This window comes from Saccostrea cucullata, unplaced genomic scaffold, assembly GCF_032062105.1.
Source record: "Saccostrea cucullata isolate Sc308-1 unplaced genomic scaffold, CSIRO_AGI_Scuc_v1 ctg937, whole genome shotgun sequence".
NCBI lineage: Eukaryota > Metazoa > Mollusca > Bivalvia > Ostreida > Ostreidae > Saccostrea > Saccostrea cuccullata.
This window is the reverse complement of record NW_026927959.1, coordinates 259,470-281,094: the sequence shown is the minus strand read 5'-3', so window position 1 is coordinate 281,094 and position 21,625 is coordinate 259,470. Positions and strand designations below refer to the sequence as shown.

At 34.3% G+C, this 21,625-nt stretch overlaps 3 protein-coding genes across 3 annotated transcripts; 2 read left to right on the top strand and 1 right to left on the bottom strand.

Annotated features, from left to right (window-relative positions):
- The first annotated feature begins 64 nt into the window (after positions 1–64).
- Positions 65–10,255, top strand: LOC134275999 (H/ACA ribonucleoprotein complex non-core subunit NAF1-like). Its single transcript, XM_062758273.1, has 10 exons — positions 65–122; positions 5,224–6,048; positions 6,155–6,209; positions 6,343–6,436; positions 6,538–6,620; positions 8,026–8,186; positions 8,408–8,459; positions 8,790–8,917; positions 9,011–9,048; positions 9,489–10,255. Exons 2-10 carry the CDS (start codon positions 5,408–5,410, stop codon positions 10,088–10,090), a joined length of 1,854 nt encoding a protein of 617 aa, XP_062614257.1. The 5' UTR covers positions 65–122; positions 5,224–5,407; the 3' UTR covers positions 10,091–10,255.
- A 1,268-nt stretch (positions 10,256–11,523) lies between these two features.
- On the bottom strand, positions 11,524–15,321 carry LOC134275997 (U7 snRNA-associated Sm-like protein LSm11). Its single transcript, XM_062758270.1, is given in 5 exon segments — positions 11,524–12,096; positions 12,389–12,460; positions 12,928–13,067; positions 14,972–15,097; positions 15,100–15,321. Coding segments are annotated over 5 exon segments (1,017 nt in total). The 5' UTR covers positions 15,311–15,321; the 3' UTR covers positions 11,524–11,628.
- Positions 15,322–15,476: 155 nt separating this feature from the next.
- On the top strand, positions 15,477–19,121 carry LOC134275998 (basal body-orientation factor 1-like). The gene is made up of 7 exons (XM_062758272.1): positions 15,477–15,669; positions 15,787–15,840; positions 16,003–16,057; positions 16,313–16,457; positions 16,846–16,925; positions 17,086–17,262; positions 18,557–19,121. Exons 1-7 carry the CDS (start codon positions 15,530–15,532, stop codon positions 18,824–18,826), a joined length of 921 nt encoding a protein of 306 aa, XP_062614256.1. The 5' UTR covers positions 15,477–15,529; the 3' UTR covers positions 18,827–19,121.
- Positions 19,122–21,625: the final 2,504 nt, after the last annotated feature.

Sequence of the window (21,625 nt, the reverse complement as noted above, 5' to 3'; positions counted from 1 at the left end):
CAGTACAAAAAAAACACATTCTTTCGAAATATTTACGTACCAGTTAATGCAACACTTGGTACATGTGCACTTGGTTTCACTTTCCCACGTGTTCCTCTTTATTACTTTTATTTTATGAACTGGTAAGTAATACACTGATAATGCACAGATGCACATCTAATGTCATCTATCATGAATCAGGAATATATTTAACGCTCAAAATATTTGTATAAAATTCAGAATAAATGTTTCTGCAGAGACATTTAATTAAGAGTTACTCACTGACTGCTGTTTATGTTTACATGAACTAATCCTGCTGCATATGTATATGCTGTACAACACCTTATTTAGAACAATAGGTTTATCGTGATAAGTTAGGTTTCTGTTAAAAAACATATGGCTAATGGGAATTGTATTTAAAAGTACCCAATTAACATGATTAAGAGGGGGGATATATAAATTGTAAATTCACCAGGTCAGGTAATATTATACAGTTGTTGATTGGGGTAGAGGGAAGTTGATTGTTGGACCAGAGTGTAAGCTGTTGCCCAAGACCATAGGTCACAGGTCGACTGTTTCCCAAGACTCCTGTCAACAACTGTTTTGATTTACTCAATTGCTGAATGAAAAGATAACTCAGTTCGGTGCCATATGATGTCAGCTGGCAACAGTATACAGTTAAAGTATATCATTAAGGCCATTACAAGTTTTTTCTCTGTTTAGCGTCCACCCATCTTTTAAAAACCTACCTACCTATTCGCAAAAAACACACAAGCCAAAACACATCTTCGCTAGCCAAGGGTTTCTGATACGCTCCTCTCCTCATAAACCCTTGGCCTACGGTGAAGTCAAAAGACGGGATTGTTTTCCGTCACGTGATCTTGAATCTATCAGGTACGCACAGATTGCGTCATCGCCAGAAGTAAAGACATTTGTTAAAAAAAATTAAATCAAAGTTTTTTCAAGAATAATTAAGAAGCAATAATTGAGTTATGTTTATTCATTATTTATAGAACAAATCTGAAGCTTCAATATAGATTCTTAATCACATATTTAGAAGATATTGGATGATACCATGGCTATTCATAGAATTGAATGTTATCTTACGGATCGTTGTTTACTTGCGTTTTTCATTTCCAAGATTAAAGAGTGAAGATGTATCCGGAACGCAAATATCGTCATTTACAAAAAACAATTGCTGATTGGTCGACCTGGGTGTACTGAAATCCAATCAGAACTCTGGAAAAAAAATCATTTCTATGAACACCGTAGGCCAAGGGTTTATGAGGAGAGCATCGTATCAGAAACCCTTGGCTAGCGAAGATGGCCAAAACATAAAACACAAGCTTAAAAGTCATAAAAATCACATCCTTCAAATGATTTGATCTAACTAAACTGTTTTAATAGAAGAAATATCTATTCATAAGCAAAAACAAGGGATTAAATGCTTTAAATACACCCATTATAACTTACTGTACAGAATTATTTGGAGAAATTTACAAAATAAAAAATTTCGACTAAATTTTATCAATTTCAGGACTCCTGATGTTGTGTGTTTTTAGCTCTACTGGTCAGAGACCAGAAGAGCTTATGCGATAGTAATGCATCCGTCGTCCGTCCGTCTGTCCGTCTGTCTGTCTGTCTGTCTGTCTGTAGACAATTTTTCAAAATGCTACTCCTCCTACAGTTTTGGTCCGATTTCAATATAACTTGGCACACAAGTAGACTACACTAAGATACATAATTTTTTGCATTGGTTTTTGATTTTGATGAACGGTGTTGCCATGGTTACTAAAAATAGAAATTTCTGTGAAATTCTTTCAAAATGCTACTCCTCCTACAGTTTTGGTCTGATTTCAATATAACTTGGCACAAAAGTAGACTACACTAAGATACATAATTCTGTGCATCGGTTTTTGATTTCGATGAACGGTGTTGCCGTGGTTACTAAAAATAGAAATTTCTTTGAAATTCTTTCAAAATGCTACTCCTCCTACAGATTTGGTCCGATTTCAGTATAACTTGGCACACAAGTAGACTACACTAAGATACATAATTCTGTGCATCAGGTTTTGATTTCGATGAACGGTGTTGCCGTGGTTATTAAAAATAGAAATTTCTGCGAAATTCTTTCAAATTGCTACTCCTCCTACAGTTTTGGTCCAATTTCATTATAACTTGGCACACAAGTAGACTACACTAAGATACATAATTCTGTGCATCGGTTTTTGATTTCGATGAACGGTGTTGCCTTGTTTACTAAAAATAGAAATTTCTTTGAAATTCTTTCAAAATGCTACTACTCCTACAGATTTGGTCCGATTTCAGTATAACTTGGCACACAAGTAGACTACACTGAGATACATAATTCTATGCATCGGTTTTTGATTTCCATAAACGGTGTTGCCGTGGTTACTAAAAATAGAAATTTCTGTGAAATTCTTTCAAAATGCTATTCCTCCTACAGTTTTGGTCTGATTTTGATATAACTTGGCATACAAGTAGACTACACTAAGATACATAATTCTGTGCATCGGTTTTTGATTTCAATGAACAATGTTGCCATGGTTACTAAAAATAGAAATTTCTGTGAAATTCTTTCAAAATGCTACTCCTCCTGCAGTTTTGGTCTGATTTCATTATAACTTGGCACACAAGTAGACTATACTAAGATACATAATTCTGTGCATTGGTTTTTATTTTGATGAGTGGCAAGGATCATTTTTCTATTTATTGCTGATTTAAAGTCTCAAGTCCCAACTGCTACTTTTCTCTTCCTTTGTTTTAAGTATAATCCAGTAGAGCTACAGTCTCGACAGAGACTTCTGGTTTCTGATTTGGGGTGTCATAAACCAAGGCGCACGCTGATGCTAAACATAGAAAAAACTTGGAATGGCCTAAGGGAGTTAACAACTTCAAGATTCCAGTTCCCCAAGACCAGGACTATTTCCCGAGGTGCAGCACACCGAGGAAAATAGTACTGGTTGAGGGGAACTGGAATCTTGCTAACTCCCTCAATGATATACTTTTTAACTGTTTTATTATACTGATACAAATAGAGGATTATGAGTGGCGGGGAATTAGCTTCAAGACTAATGCTCAGGGAATTAGTTTATTAACATATTAGACCAATTCCAAAGTAAAATGTAGAGGATTAAGGTTACTGGGGAATTAGCTTCCGAAGCAGGGATTAGCTCATTTAACTAATGCACGGGAAACTAGTCCATTTACTGAGATTTCTGGGGAATTATTCACATTTTAATGCCTTACTTTTTTATAGGGAAACATCAGTGGAGGTAATCTTTTTTAACAGTCTATTTTAAGAGTTCCTGGACCAATAGTCAGTTGAACTTTTTAAAGTAAAAAATTATATAGGGACTGTTTAGTAGGGGTATATTAGTATAAGAATATTTAGTATTGATAGCTTGAATTAGTTTGATTTGAGGTAATGAAGGTATTTTATCACTTTTTTTTAGCTCACCTGACCCGAGGGCTCAAGTGAGCTTTTCTGATCAAAATTTGTCCGTTGTCTGTCGTTGTTGTAGTCGTTGTTGTCGGCTTCGGCGTCGGCGTTGTCGTAAACTTTTTAAATTTTCATCTTCTTCTCAAGAACCAATGAGCCAATTTCAACCAAACTTGCCACAAAGTATCCTTAGGTGAAGGGAATTCAAGTTTATTCAAATGAAGGGTCACGCCCTTTTCCAAGGGGAGATGATTATGAATTAGAGAAAAATTAATGGCATTTTTAAAAAATCCTCTTCTCAAGAACCACTTGGCCAGGAAAGATGAAACTCATATGGAATCATCCTCAGGTAGTGTAGATTCAAATTTGTTCAAATCATGACCCATGTGGGTAGGGTGGGGCCAATATGGCCGATCAAAGTTTTACATAGAAATATATATGAAAAATCTTTTAAAATTTTTTTATCAAGAATCATTGAGCCAGGTAAGATGAAACTGATGTGAAATCATCCTCAGGTACTGTTGATTCAAGTTTGTACAAATTGTAACCCCCAGGACTAGGGTGGGGAATGGCCGATCAAAGTTCTACATAGGAGTATATAGGAAAAATCTTTAAAAATCTTCTTCTCAAGAACCACTGGGCCAGGAAAGATGAAACTCATGCGGAATCATCCTCAGGTAGTGTAGACTTATGTTTGTTCAAATCATGACCCCTGGGGGTAGGGTGGGGCCAATATGGCCGATCAAAGTTTTACATAGAAATATATAGGAAAAATCTTTAAAAATCTTCTTCTCAAGAACCATTGAGACAGGAAAGATGAAACTCATGTGAAATTATCCTCAGGTAGTGAAGGTTCAAGTTTGTACAAATTGTGACCCCCGGGGATAGGGTGGGGCCAAAATGGCAAATCAAAGTTTTACATAGGAATAGATAGGCAAACCTTTTAAAATCTTCTTTTTAAGTACTTCATAGCCATGATTAGTGATATTTATATAGAATCATCCTCATGTAGTGTTGATTCTAGCTTGTTCAAATCATGACCCCTTGGGGGGCTAAAATTCAAGCCCCCCCCTCCCCCCAACCTCAGTAAACTTTCAGTTCTAATCCGATATGTGCTTTTTTCTAGCCGTTGTGTTCAGGTGAATGATGTGGCCCCTGGGCCTCTTGTTATAAATGTGTTATTTATGTATATCTTTGAAAAGTTGCACCTCAACGCATCGATAGAATTAGAACTTTGAACTCTTCTGAAAACAACACGTTTGAAAAAATCAATCATCAAAATTGTGTCTCCTTGAGATGCTTATGAATATGTACTAAAAATTCTAAATTATCTTTGAATTTGGTTGCTTTTTGATATTTTATGGTACATTCATGAATAGTCAAATACTTGCAATATTTTGTCTATTTCTTACAAGAAACAATTTTTTGAAAAACTGCATAAGTAGCTTTATCAAGCTAGCAGCTTTATCAAGCTTCTCTGAATGGATTAATAAAACAATATGAATAAAGCTAAATCAAGAGATTGTGCATGACTTCAGAGTAACCAGAGTATGGTATGGCTTCTATAAAATGATTATAAGCCAAACAATGCCATTTAGAATTTGTTCTTACTTTTAATCTACTCAGTCTCCACTGATATGCTCATTGGCATATATCTAATTGGTCCTCAACAATATTTCATTCATGAGAGAAATGGTAAAATTTTGGTCTAGAAAGTGTCAAGACTATAACTAAATAGTAAAAAAAAAATACTGATGTGTTTTTTCCCTTTATATTTTTAGGTTTCAATTTTGTGACTTTTTCAGCCAGAAGGAACAAAGGGAAAAGGGGATTTCATGTGTATTTGATTGTGAAAGTTTAGTTTTAATTGTGTCTTTCTTGATAAAGAATTTGAATTCCTTTTATCTGACAAATAAATGTCACCATTTGAAAGTTTAAAGACAAGTTTAATATAAAGTGACAACCATGGACCCAAACACAGATACCAAGGAATGTTCAGTGGAAGATAATGGCATGACAGTTCTTACCAATGAAAGGGTTCTTGTAGAATCTTCCACTAAATCTAACACAACCAATGATCAGCTCAAAAATGATAATGAGGAAACTAATTCCCAGTTGTCATCCACAAAGATTGTAACTAAAGAATCAGAGGAATTGACAATTATTGGAACTGAGAAGAGGCAAGACTTAATTGACATTAATTTTGCAAATGGTGAAAGAGATGAAAGTAACAACAAGCCTATTGATGAAACTGAAAGGGACAAAGCACCAGAACTTTTACCAGTATCTACCAGCACAGAGGCAGTGAATCATTCTCACTCCTCTGACATGTCCACCCATGATTCACAAACAGGGACAAAAACAGCAGCAAATACAGAATCACTTCCCTCAAGCATTTTGCCAACTGAACCATTGCCTTCTAAACTGACAGAAGTAATTGTGATAGATGCAGACAATGAGTTGTGTAAAACAGATGATAAAGCTATTGAATCAGCGTACAGAGAGAAACAGGGTGAATCGTCTGATTCCAGCAGTGATTCCGAGGATTCTGTGATATTAACACATGAAGAAAAGTGTATCGTTATTGATTCTGATGAGGAAAATAAGTAAGTAAATAAGTATAGATCTTTATATGCAATTTTTGTCATCAAGCAGTCCATGTTTCAAACTTCAAAGCAATAATTTAAATGTTTTTTTTTAATTTTTTTTTAGAGCAAAAGGGAAGAAAGACAGTGACTTGAGGACTAAAGGAGAAGTTTACCCTGAGGTAAGTACAATTTAGATTTGATCAACTCAGGGGTGGAACTTTGGGTGGCAATTTAACTAGTACTGGTAATATGCAATTTTTCTCAAGGAAATTGATAAATTGGTATCATGGTTTGTCACAAAATATTTTACAGGAGTTACCTCCCCTTGATGATCTTGTTATTACTGTGGATCCCAATGTAGAACTTGTCCATACCGGAACTATCACAGGAGTTGTGGGATGTTTGGGTTAGTACACATATTTGCAGAGCTATATATTACATAAATGAAAAAAAAATGCTTGTAGGTGTTTCAATACATTGCAGTATAATAATCTTTATCTTTTCCAGTGATAGTAAAAGCCAATCAAAATATTCCTCCTTTGAATGAGAACACTATTTTGTTTCTGGAAGGAAGAGTGGTGCTTGGTCAGGTAGTTATCTTTTTAGCTCACCTGAGCCGAAGGCTCAAGTGAGCTTTTCTGATCACATTTTGTCCGTCGTCCGTCTGTCTGTCCGTCCGTCTGTAAACTTTTCACATTTTCGACTTCTTCTCCAGAACCACTGGGCCAATTTTGACCAAACTTAGTACAAAGCATCCTTGGGTGAAGGGAAATTTAAATTGTTAAAATAAAGGGACATATCCCCTCGCAAGGGAGATAATCAAGAAAAGACAAAAATAGGGTTGGGTCATTAAAAAATCTTCTTCTCAAGAACCACTGGGCCAGAAAAGCTGAAACTTATATTGAAGCATCCTGGTATAGTGTAGATTCTAAATTGTTCAAATCATGACCCCAAGGGGGAGGGCGGGGCCATAATGGGGAGTCAAAGTTTTACATAGAAATATATAGGAAAAATCTTTGAAAATCTTCTTCTCAAGAACCACTGGGCCAGAAAATCTGAAACTTATGTGGAAGCATCTTGGGGTAGTGTAGATTTTAAATTGTTCAAATCATGACCCCTGGGGGAAGGGCGGGGCCACAATGGGGAATCAAAGTTTTACATAGAAATATATAGGAAAAATCTTTGAAAATCTTCTTCTCAAGAACCACTGGGCCAGAAAAGCTGAAACTTATGTGGAAGCACCCTGGGGAAGTGTAGATTCTAAATTGTTCAAATCATGACCCCCCGGGGGTAGGGCGGGGCCACAATGGGGAATCAAAGTTTTACATAGAAATATATAGGAAAAATCTTTGAAAATCTTCTTCTCAAGAACCACTGGGCCCGAAAAGCTGAAACTTATGTGCACATTGAAGGATCCTGGGGTAATGTAGATTTAAAAATGTCTAAATTATGATCAGTGGGGTAGGGTGGAGATGCATTATGTATTACAAGGAGGAAATCTGGTAAAGAAGAGAATGGTCAAAGCTTCTCAGGTGAGCGATGTGGCCCATGGGCCTCTTGTTTCTATATTACTTCAGGATAATATTACTTCAACATCTTTCATACTGGGGACAAGATTTAAAGAGTAATATCTTGTCAAGAACATTAGATATTCAAATAAATTCCTTCAATATTTCTTTATCATAAATCAGCTAATAATTACAGGGCTTTTCAAAAAGGTTTTTTTCTTTCTTTTTTTTATGAAAATAGAGCATATTTGACAAAAATTTTTTTTTTACCTTAAACATCACACATTCTTTATTTGCTGAATCACTCCTATGTAAAAGTCCAACCCTTATACCCCAGTATATGTTTAAAGGCAGAAGTAAATTGAAATCCATATGATTGTTTGATTTACAGAAAGCATTTGGAGATTCTAATGTATGAAAAGATTGCTGTCAAATCATGTAATGATACAATACTTGTAGTTTTATTTTTGATGTGTTTCGTTGTCAGATCTTTGAGGTGTTTGGACCAGTAGGATCCCCGTGGTACTCTGTCAGGTTTAACAGCATCACAGACATCGAGACGAGGTCCGTCAGCAATGGAGAGAAGGTGTACTGTGCCCCCAAAGTAGAGAAGCTGACCAATTATGTGTTTGTGGAACACCTCAGACAGTGAGTGTATACTTCTACATCAACCAGGGTTTGAAATTAATGTCCCAGACATGTAAAAAAAAATGAAACTCTAATTTACAGGGGACTACGGCATAAAAAAAAACTTTAAAGAACCCTGTCAATAACATTTGTACATAATGCTTAACAATTATAGTTATCAAATAGTTCAATATTGCAATGGTTCATTATCAGCTAAAGTTTCTCAATATTAATTTCATTAGAATGAAAGGTTCTGATGCATCCTGGGAAGACAATAATGAACCACCAGCAAAGGTAACTTTTAATGGTTAAATAATTCCCTCCTCATAGAGGGAAGATATATTGGTTTTGATATGGATGTAAAATATTGTCACAAATTTTGTCTAAGCTACACTCTTTTTGGAACAAATTGAAAATGTATAATATTTACTATGAGAGTTCTTAATTTTTATTCAAAATCATGTTTTTTCAGATGCACAGCCATATGGAATTGGTTATAAAAAAAATGGCTAATGCACGAAAAAGGAATTTTTTTAATGACTATAAATTAATTAGATATTCAAAATTATTCTCAATGGATATCATCATCTCATGTTGAATATAAATTTTCTGATTTTATCTTAGTACATTGATTATTCTGATGATGAAGAAGAAAGAAGAGCCAAAGCGAAGGCGCGTAACCGTGGTAATGAGGAAGACGGTACCCAACTTCCTGGAGCTCGTAAAGTTCGCAGAAGAAGACAGAAGGACAGGTATAAGATGGTTCATCTCAATTGACGTTTGTGATTAGGATTTGTTGTTAATGTATGGTAGTTTAATACAATTTTTTTTTTTCGTATTTTCAGGCAGTCCTTTGAACCTGAAACAGAAGAAACGAATTCAGGTATTACACCTTTCATATGTCAGACTCTGTTATATTTAAAAATGCAGTGTATATACTGTATACGATTTTGAATTGCTTTTGATTCTGAAAGATTATTCTATGGAAATCCTTTTCACTGTTTCAGATTTTTAACTAATGACAGTTCATACATGTATTACAATGATCACATACAGAAAAGAAATTGACTTAGCAGTACAAGGGCTTTTATTTCACTTTTACAGACGTAATGTCCTTGATTTTCACTTTTTTAAAAACAAATTCAATATATATGTACGTAACTGGATGGAAATAAATAATATGTCCTAAATACAATATGATATTTGTCCATCATTAGGTTCATCCAGTTAGAATTTAGTTTACATTTTATAATTTAAAAAAGCTAGCTCTATTAAACGTATACGTGTATAGCTTTGTCTCTGAAATTTTTTTATCTCTAACAGGTGCTGGGGAAAGAATATCTGGCAACTTTGCCCATGCAAATCATGGGGAGTATAGAAATAATCAGACTGGCAGAGGGAGAAACTTCAACCAAAGAGGAGGAAGACATCAAGGTCAACCTAGAATGGAATACCAGTCCTTCCAGCCATTCGGAGCACCTCCAAGGTTTCCACAAATGACAGAGAATCAGAACAGTCCAGCAGTGTATCAGAATGGAGGACCAGTCAGGTCACCCATCTTCCAGCCCAGGTACCCTGATCCGAGTGTGTCACAGGTGTGGAACAATCCATCTCAGTATCAATCCAACTGGAATCAGAATAACTATTCTAACATTCCTACCACACAATCAACAAACTTCCAGATCAGCGGACAAAATCCACCAAGTGAAACTTTACAAAATGGAGGACAATATTATCCAAATCTTGGTGGAAGATTTCCCAATATGTCACTCCCCCCTCCCCCACATTGTTTTGGACAACCACCCCCTGTGTTCAATCGACCAGTGCTGACTGATCAGAGGTACATTCAGAATCCCGCATTCCAACAAATTCCAGGACCCCAGTTTGATCCAAATGTTCCTCCTCCAAACTTTAATGTGGGATAACAAGGGAACTGTTTTTATCTGTACATACATGTATCTCATTTTCAACTGTTAGTTTTGTTATAGATATATTAGTGTATATTATGTATATCACATTCAGGTTACCGGGATAATGTGTATTTTATGTTTCTAGTAAGATCTTTACATTATTAAAGAATCATACATCAATTTTATCCTTTTTTCTTAGCTCACCTGAGCTGAAAGCTAAAGTGAGTTTTTCTGATCACTTGTTGTCTGTCATCCGCTGTCATTCTGTAAACTTTTCACATTTTCAACTTTTTCTCAAGAACCTCTTGGCTAATTTTTTGTGCTAATTTAGAGAGGGTAAGAGGCCAGGCTTGCCATGTATCATAGAAACTACTCATATGCTCTTTAATAAGTTAGTCTGCATAAAATAACTGCATGAAAATTAACTTTGCTGATTTATCATATATGCACACATACAAGGGTTGTCTTGTAAAAGCGTGGACAAGTAATCTGGAGTGAAAAGTAATCAGCATTTCATTCTAAAATTGTCAATACTCTTTAGTACATATAATATCACTATACAAAACAAATTTTAAATAGATATATGCATAAATAAACAAATGATGAGATTTTATGTATTGTATCATCAATGGATGATCAAGTCAGTGTCTAAAACAGCGTCGGGTTTCCTCTTTGCTAAACATAAAGTTAGATAAGTCCCACATACACATCTACTAAAAACTTCAGATAAGTGTGCCCATTATTTTTCGAGAAAAACGCTTTGTCCATGATTTTACCAGACAACCCTTATACTGTACATGTACGCATATCAAAATATCTCCACAAGAAATAGTTAGTTTAAGTCAGAACGTACTCCTGCAAAGAGACAAAACTCCCAAATTTCCGTTTTGTTTCTTTGCAGGAGTACATTCTGTCTTGGAGTACCTCTATTTCTTGTAGAGAGGGAGATTAAAGGAATTGCTGTTTCTTCAAATTATAGCAGTTTGTACATTTCAGTCACATCCCAATGTCAATATTATGATCAAAGGGACACGGTGCTGTTTGACAATATAAAACTATATGTACTCCTTATTCTTAATCATTACCACCATATGGAAACTGTCATCTGCATGGCATGGTGGTTAAAGTGTCTGCTCTAGAGTCACAAAGTAAGGAGCTGATCCTAACGGCATGGGTTCGAATTCCACCGTGGGATGTGGAGACCGTTTTTTTTCAGATGAGACCTTATGAACTGAGGTCACGTGTCACAGTAGGTGCTGGCTTCAGTGCCGAGTATAGGACAGAATTGCAGCTCTCCACCGGCAAGAGGTGGTGTCTCCATATGAGTGAAAAATTCTCTAGAGGGACGTTAAACAATATACATGTACAATCAATCAATCCTTTGGAAACTCAGTTCTGAACAGAACAGAATTTTTAGAAGAAAAAAAAAAGGCTTTGTAGGGAAAAAAAAATCTACAATTTCTTTCAAATTCATAATACCAGTAGGTACAACAATAAATCTCACATAATAAACAACTGAAATAAAATGTCTTCTTGCAAAAAATCAACCAATTTCATTCTAGCATCATAATAGAAACAACATTATCTCCCCTTACAAACAGTTGATTGACGTGTCTTTCTAGAAACTGAGGTAACGATTTAGAAGGAAGAGGTTCTTCTTTATTAAGGGAGGTAGGGTCATCTTCAATGGAGACAGTCTCTGGCACATGAGGTGTTTGTTCACTGGCTTGAGGTGCTTCGGCATTTTGATTTTGTGTTTCACATTCACTCACTGATGATGAATCTGTCTGATTTTTACCTGACATCTGAATCTTTTCTACAGACTGAAGTTCTGAGGTAGAGTTTCTTTCTGTCTTTGATGAGATCACTTTGTTTGGTACCTGAGGAAGGGAGACAACTTTGATTTCACTTTCCTTGCTGTCTTTTTCCTCTGAATACGACTCCCTGGTGGTGGTTGTTTGAGCAGTCATTGACAATTGTGCCATTTGTTCTTTTAGTTGTTTAAGTCTCCGTTTTTCTCTCTGTAACAGAAATACAAGAGTTATTTTGTTTTAAAATTCAGTGTATATGAAATGCTTATCATTATTATTATCATTAATAAAGTAATGTTCTGAACATAATATTGTAAATGTTGGTACACTGTACCTTAAAATAGAAGGCAATCTAATTTTATTCAACAAAACTGCTCCTGGTTCGAGAAATGTATCAAGAATTGATACGGTATCATGTACTAGCCATTTTTTATGCAAAACACAAGTTACCTAGATTTTCATAATATGTTTATAAAATGACAAGTTTCGTTCATGTCTTTACCTTGCTGTCCTTGCGTAGTTGTGCCTCTTTCCACAATGGACACCTATAAAGCTCATCAACATCAATCATTGCCTGGAATAAAATACAAAGATGTATCATAAATTAGAACTACAGTGGACCAGGGTAAGTGAAATTTTTAGCAAGATGCAAATTTAGAAATTTGTTCTTGAAAATAAGTATTGAATTTTAGCAAGAAGTAATTTTAGTGATTAAATGATTGCTAGAAAGTCAACAGTAATCTTCAATACAAAATGATTGTTAGTCATCATTTTCAGTTTAGCAAACTCACACCCCCCCCCCCCCTACCAAAAATTCCAAAATTGAATCTTTTCTGAAATGTCTATTTATTTTATGCATACGTTTTGTTATGTCTACAGGGACTGTAGAATAGACATAACATATTTAAAACAGGTAAAAATTTTAGAATTTTTTAACATTTATTTACCTTTAAAGCAAACTCTTAATTGACACATAATTTTGACCCACATATTGTGAAATGCAAGCAAATATAAATCTGCACAATGAAGAACAACACTTACAAGATTGAAATGTTTGTCAAAAGCTACTATGTATCCTTTACACATTCCCCTCAGATCAACTGCACTTCGAATCCACACCTGAACTAACAGCCTTTCTTGAACACACCTTTGCAGAAAATTGAGTGGTCCTCTTTTATACTCTTTAAATTAAAAAAAAATATAGTGAACATATATAATTTGTTTAATAGAAGAAAAAGGACTAGTTTCTAAGTAAATAATTACGTAATTATTCAGTATAACAAACTGAACTTGGTTGAATAATGAAGGGGCCTATAATATAGCAGCCATGGGGAATAACTCTTGCTTAAATCAACTCAATGGAAAACCACCTATTGCACAGCCATAATGGCAGAGTACCCCACTTATATAAAATATTATAATAAAATGTTCTAAATGCATATTTTAACACTTGATAGGATAATGTAGCTGCAGAACTGTAGCTCTCTGAAAAAAATTTAATTGATAGACCAGAGAGCTACAGTGCCACCCATTGAAAAAACTGTGTATTTATCGTGCACAAAAAGTTGTGCTTGGTTCTGGATTAATTCTTTAAAAATCCTTACCTCAATTGCAAAGAAAGTTTAGTAGATTTAAAAATTTTTTTTACTCCTATATCAAGTACTTATAGTTGACATATGCACAAAGCGCAATGGACCGAATTATCTTGCAAACCAAAATGGCAATGTAAATAAACAAAATTTTCGGGGATCTCAGTTTCTGGGACACGAGGGCTATTAACAACAATCATAATAAATGTTTTGTTGTGGAAACAGTGAAAGAAAAAGTTCGGAACACATGGTAAGTAATATTTTGAGATGACATTTTTAGCTCACCTGAGCCGAAGGCTCAAGTGAGCTTTTCTGATCAAAATTTGTCCGTTGTTTGTCGTCGTCGTAGTAAACTTTTCACATTTTCATCTTCTTCTCAAGATCCACTGGGCCAATTTCAATCAAACTTGCTACAGTGTATCCTTGGGTAAAGGGGATTCAAGTTTGTTCAAATGAAAGGCCACGCCCTTTTCCAAGGGGAGATAATTATGAATTAGAGAAAAATTAATGGCATTTTTAAAAATCTTCTTCTCAAGAACCACTGGGCCAGGAAAGATGAAAATCATGTGGAATCATCCTCAGGTAGTGTAAATTCAAGTTTGTTCAAATCATGACCCCCGGGGTAGGGTGGGGCCAAAATGGCCAATCAAAATTTGCATAGGAAGTATATAGGAAAAATCTTTAAAAATATTCTTCTTAAGAACCACTGGGCCAGGAAAGATGAAACTCCTGTGGAATCACCCTCAGGTAGTTCAAATCATGACCCTCGGGAGTAGGGTGGGGCCAAAATGGCCGATCAAAGTTTACATAGGAATATATAGGAAAAGTCTTCAAAAATCTTCTCAAGAACCACTGGGTCAGGAAAGATGAAACTCATGTGAAATCATCCTCAGGTAGATGTAGTGTAGATTAAAGTTTAAAACCATTGAGGCAAGAAAGATGAAACTCAGGTGAAATTATCCTCAGGTAGTGTAGATTCAAGTTTGTTCAAATCATGACCCCGAGGGGGTAGGGTGGGGCAAAAATGGTCATCAAAGTTTTACATGTGAATATATAGGAAAAATCTTTAAAAATCTTTTCCTTGAGAACCATTGAGACAGGAAAGATGAAACTCATGTGAAATCATCCTCATGTGCTTTTTCTTAGCTGATGTGCTTTGGTGAGTGATGTGGCCCCTGGGCCTCTTGTTAAAATCATGGAGAAATAAATCGAGAAACAGCATATTTTTTTGTGCATTATGAATATACAGTTTTTTTAATGATGGCATTGTAGCTCTCAGGTCCATCAATATATTTTTTCAGAGAGATTCAGTTTTGCAGCTAAGGATAGTGTAGTCCAAGATTCCGCTGAACTCTAGTCACAACTTCTTTATGACTTGTTCTCCCCGCACAGGTCATGATAAAAAAGCAGGGGTTAGAGTCAGAGGAATCTCAGAATAAGTAGAATGAAGTTAAAATATAAAACATTTAAAATATCTTGATAATTACAATACAAACCTTCCATTCTAGTGAGGACATTTCTTCTATTCCTTGGAAGTTTTCTTTCACTGTCACCCTTTTCATTTTTCTCCTTAGGTACACCTGTACCTTTATGAGTAGCATGTAACTTTTCTGTGGTACTGTGTGTTTCTGAGCTTGTCTCTGTCTTCTGGATTTCCCTTCAGTAAATGACACATATTCGGCAATGTTATTTAACGGCACTGTGTTTGGGCATGGCAATACGACTCGACTACTGTGAAGAGCCCTTAAAGGATCGAAAGAGGGCGATGACAAGTTCAGGGTATCGTCTTCTACATTCTCTCTATTCGAATCTGCCTCCTTCATGGGCGCAGCCATCTTGAAAAGTAAGTGCCCGAATCTATATTCAGTTTCGTAAAAATATTATGAGCTAAATATGTAAAAAATGAGCTTTCTGTTGAATTTTATTATTGTCATCAAGGAAAGTATAAAAAATGCAATTTCAAAAGATTTTTTGTGTTAAAGTCCAACATAAGTGAAATACGAAACTAACAAAATAAACCCGTTGCCACAGTCAACACAAGTACTCCAAAAAAGATGCCTCCAAAGAAAAAGGGAAAGGGTAAAGGTAAAAAGGGAAAGAAAGGAGGAAAAGGAGATAAAGAAGATGGAGCAACTGATACAGCAAAAGTTGGTACCCCAGAACCCTCTGAAAAAGAAGTACTCTTGCAACAAGAGTGAGTAGCTACTCTTCCTCCCGAATTTTCTCTAGTTGTTTATTCTACAACTTGGTCAACTAACAAAAGCCAGGATTGATTTAACGGTCTTACAGGTATACGGATTCTTTTTTGTAGATTAGAAAAGGTGACTGCTGAGTTGCAGAATGCAAAGAAAAGAGTTGAAGACTTGTATCCTCGAATTAACGCTTATTTTTTTAAAAAATGAATCCCTGGTCATAATTTGAATTCATACTTTTATTACATTGATTAAATTTGCAGAACGTTTTTCACAAATATTATTCAAATGTATAAACTTTGTAGTTAGTAAGTTATTCCTTAACTCAATATTAGACGAAAGGAAAATGAATGGTTGCAACAAGAAGGGAGCAGGGTCCGAGTTGAAAGTGTATGTATAAAGAGTTTTTATAATCATTGTCATGAGTTGAGAGTGTTCCTATAATCATTATCATTAGTTCAGTAGGTTAGTTTCATCTAGTTATATACCTGACTTTATACTCTTTAATTCAAATTTAACGTACTATACAAGACTTTATTTTAAATTAATTGACTATTAAAATTGTTGATGTTGCCATCTCTAATTTAATACATGTTGTTCATTTATGACAGAAAAATGATTTTTTGTATTTATATCTCTCCACAGCATGAATACATGAGTTACATGGAGAAGAAGACCACAAAACGTAAGACGACCATTATTACACTGAGTGATCACAACAAGGAGGAAATCCGCAACATAGAGTTAGAGAAACAGAACATGGAGGAGGAATTCAACCAAAGGAAACAAGGTCAGTACAGGAACTAGAGTGGGATGAGCAGAATATCTCTAAAGGATGTAGATTAAAGCATCTGTAGATTCATAACCAATTTATGGGAAATTTGAAAAAAAAAAACATACATGTTCCAAATAAATGTAATATGATTTAATATGGGATAGTACTTGTCATCTTATGCTTATGTTTATAGATCATGAATAGAAAAATTAATGCATTACATTTGAGCAGAATTTGTTAAGATTTCATGTATACCCCGGTATATACAAATCTAACATACTAATGTAGTGAGCTGTTTAAGTACAGCATGTTCGGACAATTTTTTAAAATTTAATGTCTGTACTGGAAAAAAAGAGTATTCATATTTTACATATATATTGAAAATATATACATTTATTTGCAGCACTTGAAAACATGTTATTTGCAAAGCAAAATATTCTGAAGAAAACAGTAGAAGAGTTATCAGAGCTTCAGGAGTACAAGGTATTCTTTTACTTGCAAGACAATTATTTACATTTATCCACAAGTTGGAAATCCACTTTTACTATTGTAACAGTGAAAATTAGAAAGTTGTGTTTTTCTTTGACAAAAATTGAAATTATATTCATTGGTATCTAGACTGAAATAAATTACTCTTTATCAGGATCTACAAACTGACCAGCTAGATAAAATAAAGGAGCTGGAAAAAGAAGTGATGGTCATGAGATCCAAACATTCAGAGACCATCCAGCAACTCAAATCCACCTTCCTCGCAGAAAAAAGGGAGTACCAACAAGACTCCGAAAACAGGATAACAGCGCTGGAAAAATTAGCAAACAAGGTAGGTGTAAATAAAGCTGAAAGTACGTGTACATTGTTAGAGAATTTTTTTTAGCTCACCTCAACGAAGTTGGGGGAGCTTATGTAATACCCTCGGCGTCGGCGTCCTCGTCGGCATCCCGGGTTAAGGTTAAGTTTTTTGGAGCAGTTTTCTTTTTAAGTACTTCTATGTCCTATATTGATTAGACATGCGTGGAAGATGTTTCTAGTGTGTTTCATTGTACCAGTCAAAGTTTCAGATGCTGCAATTTCAGCAAAGGAATAACCAGGTTAATGTTTTTGGAGCAGGTTAACATTTTTGGTGCAGTTTTTGGTGTAGGACTCATTTCCGAGTAACTATAAGCCCTATGTTGACCAAACTTGCATGGATGGTACATTTTAGGATGCACACTACCAGGCTTGCTTCGGATGCTGAATCTTACCTACATTTTCCGCATGAGTGAACAGGTTTATGTTTTTGGTGCAGGTTTCATTTCCAAGTAACTATGAGCAATATAGTGACCAAACTTGCATGGATGATAAATCTAAGGATGCATACTACCAGACTTGCTTCGGATGCTGAATCTGACCTACATTTTCTGGTTGAGTGAACAGGTTAAAGTTTTGGGTGCAGGTTTCATTTCCAAGTTACTATGAGCCCTATAATGACCAAACTTGCATGGATGGTACATCTTAGGATGCATAGTACAGTACCAGACTTGCTTCGGATGCTGAATCTTACCTACATTTTCCGGTTGAGTGAACAGGTAAAAGTTTTTGGTGCAGGTTTCATTTCCAAGTTACTATGAGCCCTATAATGACCAAACTTGCATGGATGGTACATCTTAGGATGCACACTAATGGACTTGCTTCAGATGCTGAATCTTACATACATTTTCCAGATAATGGACACCTCGTAAAAGTTATGGATGCAGGTCTATTACCAAGAAACTATAAGGCTTATATAAGCCAAACTTGCACAAATGATGCATCAAGGGATGAAAACTCTCAAACTTGCTTCAGATGCTGGATTTTAATTACGTTTTCATGATGGAGAACTAGTTTGAAGTTTTTATATAGGTCTATTCCAAAGTATAAAATCAGAATTGCATAAATTTTGCATTTTTGGATGTACACTTTTTGTTGGTTAATTGTGTGACTTTGCCTTACTTAAAGACAACATTCGTTGAGGTGAGCTCTGTAATCTCTGATTACCTATGTTTTTAAATATATGACACCTAACAGGAATATGAATATTCCAAGGTTTTGCATATAATTTTTCCTAATAAATACTTAATATTATATGTAATTAACAGGAAGCTAGTCAATGCCTGTCGGATCACACCAACAGAATAAAACAGGAAAACAGACAATTACGTAAGGAGTTACAAGAACTGATACACATGACTCGAGTCTACCAGGCACATCAGCGGGACCTCGAAGAACAGAGGAAACAGCTGCTGAGAGAACAACAGTATGCTAATGACCTCAAAAAGCTCAGGAGTACAAGACAACACAAGGTGCTTAAAGCATTTGACATGTTGGACAGTGGTGAGGGGGATGTCCCCCAAGAAGCAGGAAGATGAATCAACCTCTGAATAACTGTGTTGTAATTTTTACACTGAAAGTCATGACAACTTATACTGTTGTTGCATGTGTTTTATCATGCTTGAAGAAGTGTGAAGTCAAACCTTTGACAATTTGTTTGAACAGATTGATCCTCATTTATGTGTTTACATGTACCTGTATAAGACCAATTTTAAATCTTATATGATGCATTTGTAATGAAAAATGTCATTTTTACTTCACTGAAGCTGACTGTACTTGGCTACAGCCAAATCATATATCAAGTTTTTGTTGATAAAAAATTTTCTTTTAAGATTTGCTTGTTCTTTGGGTTGTTCAGAATCTGGGTATAACTATTTATTTGAAGTCATACTTTATGCTTTAAGTTGAGTGTTGGTAGAGGTTAGTACACTGAAGTAAATTCAAAGGTCATATAGATGACATGTAGCATTTTTTGTATGGGAACACTTCAACATCATAGTGTCTAAAATGACAAATAAAATACAGATGCCCAAAATACAATATGACTCCAAGGTCAGGGATAAATTTGGGTCATGACATGTTTTCCTCTGATGACACACTCACATGCCAACTACCATAAACATACGTTGAAAGTATACCATTCATACTTTATGCCCAAAACTAAGTCCTCTACCCAATAAAGTGTAAAATACGATCCAGCCATGATTTGAGTATGTAAAATTTATCTCATTAATTGTTCATAATCAATGAAAGCAATATTTCCATTAATACAAAATCATCTTCCACAGTTTAAAGGGAGACAAAGACATTTTGTGATTGAATAACTTAATTGGTTTCATTCCACTAGCCAGGCTTATTCTTGTTACTTTAAAATGTGGATACTTCATTTCAACTATTCAACTGGTCAACATTTGACCTTGACCTTTTTCCTTGGGCTTGACTTCAAAAAAAGTTATTTTATTAAAATAATATGCTGATATTCAACTTCATCAACATTGATGACCTTAACCTTTCCTTTGACATAACTATTCTCAATTTTATTTGGCTAAGAAACAAATGTAAATTATACACCATACATTATTTGATGACATTCATAAACTTTGTCCATTTTCTTCCCTTTGACTTTCTAAATGACTTTTGATTCAACTATTTATTGTATATTTACACACTTTTAAAGAAACTATTTAAGGTATTTCCATCAGACTTCGTACACTTATTATTAAACTTTATACGCTTAACTATCAAATTTATATGCATTATTAAAATACAAATTGCATTCATGTCCTATATTAGACATATTTCTAGTTTATAAAGGAAAACAGAAAAATACTTGTAAAAATTTTATTTCCTAACAGTTAAATATGGTTAAGAAAAAGGTACCAAGAACATAAATTAATAACACTATATAAACAAATAGTTATGTACAATTTATAAATTATCAAAATACAAGTAACAAACATTACTCCACAGATCTCAATATAAAACATTACTGAGGTTACAAAAATGTCAATAAATCCCTCTTGAAGCTGCAATCAATGCTAGACAACACAAAACACAATCGAAGCATCAACAACTCTAAACATGGAATGATGCGTATATGAAATAGTTTAGTGGTACAATGTAATCCACAGAAAAAAATCAGGCAGTAAATTTAAATACATCTTTAAATCTAATGGGGACAAGGAAATGCTTGGAATTTTTTAACAAACCATTACCAGGTATAAATTTAAGCATGAATAAAAATATCTTAGCATTAAATAATTTAAGCTGTATCAAAGTACAACATGATACACTTGTATATTGACCTCTGAAATAGATAATTCAAATTGAAGACTCATGATTCTATTTAAATTTTACATTTAATGTGTACAGTTACATGCTTCAATATTTACAAAGTTGGCCAAAAGCATTTCAGATTAACAAGAGAAAATGCATCAAAGATAAACAACAGAGAGACATATTCTAAGTTTAAATTGCATCTTAGTCAGAAATACTTGAAAATTCAATACTTTAAAATTGATAACAGACTAAAAAGAGTTGTTGATATTGCATCTCAGCAAGTAATACTTAGAAATTAAATACCTGTACTCTCATACTGATATCCAGGGATGGGGTAATTGAATAAAGTAATTGTAATTGAGTGTAATTAATTACATTTTTCAAAGTAATTGTAAGTAATTTGTATTTGAGCTAGTCTTCAATTACAAGTAATTGAATGTATTTAAATACATTTCGAAAAAGATCATGTATTTTCAATTACTTTTCAATTACATTTCAATTACTTTTTTTCAAAATGAAAGTTTATATTTAAAACGTTGTCTTATACTGATACATAGTTTTATACTGATGGGTTTATATTACTTATTCCCATGTTTTATAAATCTCAGTTTTCCCTATTCCCACTTGCAAATAATAATGATTGTTTAGATAGTTAATTTGTTTTACAGCAATTAGACTAACTACATCCCCTTTTCATTTTAAGATAGAAAATAATGAATGGAATTGTGATAGATATTATTTATTTCCTTCAAAAATATGGATTTGAGAAAGTCACAAAAAACACCTTGCCATACACCATACTGGTGTAGCATGGGCTTGTGTTTGTACAATAATTAATAGTCTCATAATGTTTAATTTGTTTATACAGTGTGTCACACTCATTATAATGTAAAGGTCTAATTTTACAAGAAACAAGAGTGAACCCCTATCATACCCAAGAACAAAAACACTTTTTAATAATCGCTATATCTTATTTAAAAAAAATCTTTATTTTTTTTTTATAACTGTAATTGAAATGTATTTAATTACATTTGTCAAAGTAAATGATAGTAATTAAT